At 45.2% G+C, this 5,768-nt stretch overlaps 1 protein-coding gene across 1 annotated transcript; it reads left to right on the forward strand.

The window, feature by feature from the left end:
• Positions 1-895: 895 nt before the first annotated feature.
• On the forward strand, positions 896-5,187 carry CENPW (centromere protein W). Its single transcript, XM_075266634.1, has 3 exons — positions 896-1,064; positions 1,143-1,256; positions 4,003-5,187. The coding sequence occupies exons 1-3, from the start codon at positions 975-977 to the stop codon at positions 4,027-4,029; spliced, it is 231 nt and encodes a 76-aa protein (XP_075122735.1). The 5' UTR covers positions 896-974; the 3' UTR covers positions 4,030-5,187.
• Positions 5,188-5,768: the final 581 nt, after the last annotated feature.

Below are 5,768 nucleotides of genomic sequence, written 5' to 3' on the forward strand. Positions count from 1 at the left end.
TCCTCTATTTAGTACAAGCCCTCACCCCCATCTCTCCTCTATTTAGTACAAGCCCGCACCCTCATCTCTCCTCTATTTAGTACAAGCCCTCACCCCCATCTCTCCTCTATTTAGTACAAGCCCGCACCCCCATCTCTCCTCTATTTAGTACAAGCCCGCACCCCCATCTCTCCTCTATTTAGTACAAGCCCGCACCCTCATCTCTCCTCTATTTAGTACAAGCCCGCACCCCCATCTCTCCTCTATTTAGTACAAGCCCTCACCCCCATCTCTCCTCTATTTAGTACAAGCCCGCACCCCCATCTCTCCTCTATTTAGTACAAGCCCGCACCCCCATCTCTCCTCTATTTAGTACAAGCCCGCACCCCCATCTCTCCTCTATTTAGTACAAGCCCGCACCCCCATCTCTCCTCTATTTAGTACAAGCCCGCACCCTCATCTCTCCTCTATTTAGTACAAGCCCTCACCCCCATCTCTCCTCTATTTAGTACAAGCCCTCACCCCCATCTCTCCTCTATTTAGTACAAGCCCGCACCCTCATCTCTCCTTTATTTTGGATACATCATTTACTCCCATCTCTCCTCTATTTTCCATCCAGCCTGAGACCTATTTCTTCCTATGTTGTACACGGCCCGCACCCCCATCTTTCCTCTAGTCTGCACACATCTTACACGGCCATTTACACTCTATCTAATACGAGCCTACATCCCATCTCCACAATGCCTACACCCCATTTCCCTCACAGCCTGCGCCCCCATGCCCCCTCTATCCGCACACAGGATGCACCCCATCCCCCCCAGTTCCCTCACTAACACCTCACAGCAGTTTCCTTTCCCGTACAATCCCGTTTCTCCGCCCATCACGTGACCGTCTGATCACATGACCGTGACGTCACCGGAGGTCCCTGAGCCCGCTAGGAAGTAGCACGGGCAGAATTTGGGGGGTGCTGTTGAACCCCTCCGCCGGCTGTCACTATGGTGCGCTCTGTGCCCCGGGCCACCGTCAGAGCCGCCATTAAAAAGCGCGTCCCCGAGCTGCGGTTAGACGCCAACGTGGACCTGCTGGTGAGGATTAGAAAGTGGCGGTGCCTGTGTATATACAGAGCCGCGGGCATTTCTAATGGCAGCTTTCTTCTTCCTTAGATTTATTTGAACTGCGTGCTCTTTCTTCAGAGGTTGGCGACAGAAGCCCGCCTAAAAGCTGTAGAGGACAGGTGCCCTGTGATAAAGCCTGCACACATCAGAGCCGTAGCCAAGGTACACACAGTGTAAAGCCAATGGCTGCACCTGAGAGAAAGTAGGGGCTCAGTCACAACTCAGGATGCCATGGCAGTGTGCTAGCCGTACATGACTACTAACCTAAATCCTAATATGCTGTTTATGGCTGAGGGATCTGCATAAGTGTAAGAACAAAACTAGACTTTCTCTGAGGCTTCCATGAGTGCCCCATTATGTAGTGTGATGGACCATGTCAGTCCCCCTTCACTTAGTGGTGGTTAACACCTTAAAGGGATTCTACTCTTGAAATGAATTTTTTTTGGTGATCACACGTCGGAATAGCCTTTAGAAAGGCTATTCAGCTCTTACCTTTAGACGTGGTCTCCGCTGCGCGATGGGGGCGGGCTCCAGTGCTGAAAATGCAATGGTGGCGTCCCCACTGCTGCTCGAAAATACGCTCCAGCGACGCCTCTATCTTCGGTTGGATCCTCCCCTTCTTTTGTCGTCTTCCTTTGCATCATTTCTAACGCCTGCGCAGTTGGCTCTGCCAGTGGGACAACAGCAGAGCCGAGTGTGCATGCCGGCCGGTGGCCGTTTTTGGGAGGCCGCTCCTGTATTGAACTACAAGAGCGGCCTCCCAAAAATGGCCACTGGCCGGCATACACACTCGGCTCTGCTGGTGTCTCACTGGCAGAACTAACTGCGCAGGCATCAGAGGTGATTCAAAGGAAGACGACAAAGGGGAGGATCCAGCCGAACATAGAGGCGTCGCTGGAGCGTGTTTTCGAGCAGCAGTGGGGACGCCCAATCGCTTTTTCAGCGCTGGGGCCCACCCCCATTGCTGCGAGAGAACTAATTTGCATACCGGTAAAAACCAGTATTTCTAAGGAACGGCGCGGCGGAGACCACGTCTAAAGGTAAGAGAGGAATAGCCTTTCTAAAGACTATTCCGATGTGTGATCGCGAAAAACTTCATTTCAATGGTAGAATCCCTTTAATGACAGCCAAAAACTTCCTTAACTGGTTAACCCGGGTGTATATAGTAAGTGACCAGTCCTGCAAAGATGTAGTCCTACGTCCTTACAGTTTTAAGAAGCTGCACGATCTGGGAGCCGGCTTTCCACAGCCCGATCTCATCTAGAGAAGGCAGGGACGGTTTATTACTATCACTGCCTTCCAATTGCTGTTTACACAGCTATAGGAGCTGTAAAATTAAAAAAATGCTAATACAATGCCCACATCACAGGTTCCGAACCCACTCCCAACGACACAATACAAAATGAAGATTAGTGTAAGAGAGAGTGAAAACTATTTTAGGCTAAGGCCCCATGTTGCACAAATGCAGCTTTTTTTGTTGTTGCGGATTTTGCTGAGTTTTTTTTTTTTAGCCAAAGCCAAGAAATGATTGAGCAGAAGGTAGAAGTATAACAGCTTTCTATATATTTACCATTATTTTTGTAGCCATTCTGGGCTTTGGCTCAAAAAAAAAAAAACCACGGCAAAATCTGCAACAAAATAAGCTGCGTTTGCGCAACATGGGGCCTCAGCCTTAAAGGGGCTCTATCAGCAAAATCTTGCTGATAGAGCCCCACATATGCGTAAATAGCCTTTAAAAAGGCTATTCAGGCACCGTAAATGTTATATTAAACTACCCCCCCCTCCCCGTTTTAAAATAATAACCTAAAAAAGAATATGATCTACTTACAGATCGTGCACGCTGGGTGGACATTCAGGGTGTGTCTTCATCTTCGTCCACACTTCTTCTTCCTCCGATGTCCTCCGGCCCTGTCTTCCTCCGGCGCTCGCGAGCGGACACTGATATAAAAAAAATGGCCTGGGCGCATGCGCAGTAGCATGCGGCTGCTACTACGGCTACTGCGCATGCGCCCAGGCTATTTTTTTTTTTCCTCAATGACCGTTCGCGAGCGCCGGAGGACGGGACCAGAGGACATCGGAGGAAGAAGAGGCGGGGATGAAGATGAAGACACACCCTGAATGCCCGCCCATCGTGCACGTTCGGTAAGTAGATCACATTTTTTTAGGGTATTAGTTTAAAACTGGGGGGTAGTTTAATATAACATTTACAGTGCCTGAATAGCCTTTTTAAAGGCTATTCACGCATATGCGGGGCTCTAGCAGCATGATTTTGCTGATAGAGCCCCTTTTAAAAAGTTTTTTAGTGGAAGTACTTGTGCTATTTAAAAAAGAAAATGAATAACACCCATTTTCCGTACTCTTGTTCATATTTTCCTGGATGTAAAAAAAACCAAAACATGCAGAAATAAAAAAAAAATAATTAAGCCCTATGTGTCACAGAAAGAAAAAAAAAAATTAGTTGACTAACCCAAACCCTTTTCTTCAGCCACTTGCCAAGAAATAGCCACGTGCAACCATTCTACACAGTTTCTATAATTGCCGTAAAAGTAAATGGAAGTTATGCAAACAGTGTAGTTTGTGGCTGAGTAGTAGTAGAAGTGCCATCGGAGCCATACTTTCTGGTGTGAGCTATCATCTTGCTCAAGTTTGGCCATGGATTTTAATGGATTCCTGCGGACGTCCATTCTTATTCCATAGGCCTGTGGTCTATGGAGAACACCAGAATCTTGCTCTATGGTCTTTGGTCCCTTTTTTTATGGTTCTCCATATTATGGGTCTGTGATAATCTCAAACAGCACATGGATTCTATCTGTGTGCTGTTTAATGTTTACAAGCCACAGGTTTAGAAAAGTATGAGATGAAATGGATGTTTTCTAATATAACGCTAATATTTTTGTTTCTTTTGTAGGTTGTCTTAAAGAAGTCAAGAGGGTGACACCTTTAATGCAGAAGCATAATACAATGTTAGCTTCTGATTCTTGCATAAGCCATAATGGATATCTTATTATCTATTACAGCATTGCCTTGTGTATGTTATAGGATTTTGTACCTTTTGGTGTTTTTTTTTTTTTTTTTTTTTTTTTTTTTCAAGTTATTGCTTTTTTGTAGTTAATTTGCCCGAGTAAAATGAGCACCCTGCTTGTTCAGCTGTTAAACACAACACAAAATGAAACGGCTATTTTTCTATTCTTGCTTTTTTCATACAAGAAAGAACAGTGTACAATGCCAGATTGCAGTGTTTCCATGTTCTAGTTAGTGACACCCTTTATACTTGGATGCCAAGTGGCATACAGATATGGGGTATTATTTATGCTTATGACATCTTGGTACTGGAGGTTATAAGGTCCAGCTCCAAATTTGCTTGTTCTATACTAAAAGGACCAAAAACGATGTAAATAAAATTATTAGTATTGATACTTCTATTATTAGTAGTAGTATTCTTAGTTGTGTCTATTTGTAAAGCTATGTTCACATCTGCATTTAGTAGGCTTGTAGTGTGCGTCAGAAATTGTCAGATGAAAACATATTGCAAGCCGACTGTTTTCCTTGGAGGTTTTCAGTAAGAAGGGGGTAAATAAGTCAATGTGGTCTCTAGAGCTCCATTAGGCCGGGGTCCCATGGCCCGGAAACACCGCGATCTGGCATTGTACAGTACTTGAAAAGTAGATGGGATTCATGCGAAACCCATGCCCACTTTGCGGAAAAAATTGCAACGCGGACACACTGTGATTTCCAAAACCATTGCGGTTTTGATAATCGCAGCATGTCAATTATATCGACGGAAACGCTGGCGGCTTTCCCATAGATATAATTGAAACAGAAAGTCCGCGGAGGAAAACTCTGTGAACTTTCTGTTCAAAGCGCTGCGGGAAGAACCACAATGCGTTCACGCCTCGGCTGTTCCTGAAGTGCTTCAGCGTGGCGGTTCCGGTCCTTGGGGCCTTAGCCTTAATGTCAGCTGCTTTTGTTTTCTGTTCTTCTGCCCCTTCAGCAGGCCACGTGTATGGTTTTCCCAGCATAGATGTGAACATAGTGTAAATTAAAGGCAGTAATTTATTTTTTTTCTATTCTTTTTTCCCAACACCGTATACCCCCTACAAATGCACAAATAAAACCTATTTTTACTATTAAAGTTTGTTGCTTGTCATTGAAAGGCGTGTTCCAGTCTTCATAACTTGTGTAAATGGTTAACACTCAGTAAGATTAGTCTGAAACCTCACACATTGCAGGCCTATTCTCTTCACTACTACCTGGCACTCACTCCTCTATGTCTCTGGAAAGATTGCAATTCATATACTGGGCAGCAAATAATGCAGTGTCAGTGAGCAAAAGAATAGCAGAGATGATGGCAAATAATTAGTGCTGCATACCACTCTTACTACTAGTAATACAGTGTCAGCAGTTTTAAATAGATGCAATGTATGTAAGAGGAATTAACGTATATACTCGAGTATAAGCTGACCCCTCTAATTTTACCACAAAAAAACTTATTGACTCGAGTATAAGCCTAGGGGGGAAATGTAGTAGTTGCTGGGTCCTGGGAAAGAGGAGGGGGTGTTTTGGTTGTCTGTCTGCCCCTTCTCTGAGCTTGAGGACTGGGTTTTTTTCCCCCCACGTGTAATTCACCTGCCTGAATACAGGGTATCTGCAGTGCTCCTATTAGCCCCTTCCTGA

The sequence above is a fragment of the Leptodactylus fuscus genome, chromosome 3, assembly GCF_031893055.1.
Source record: "Leptodactylus fuscus isolate aLepFus1 chromosome 3, aLepFus1.hap2, whole genome shotgun sequence".
Classification (NCBI taxonomy): domain Eukaryota; kingdom Metazoa; phylum Chordata; class Amphibia; order Anura; family Leptodactylidae; genus Leptodactylus; species Leptodactylus fuscus.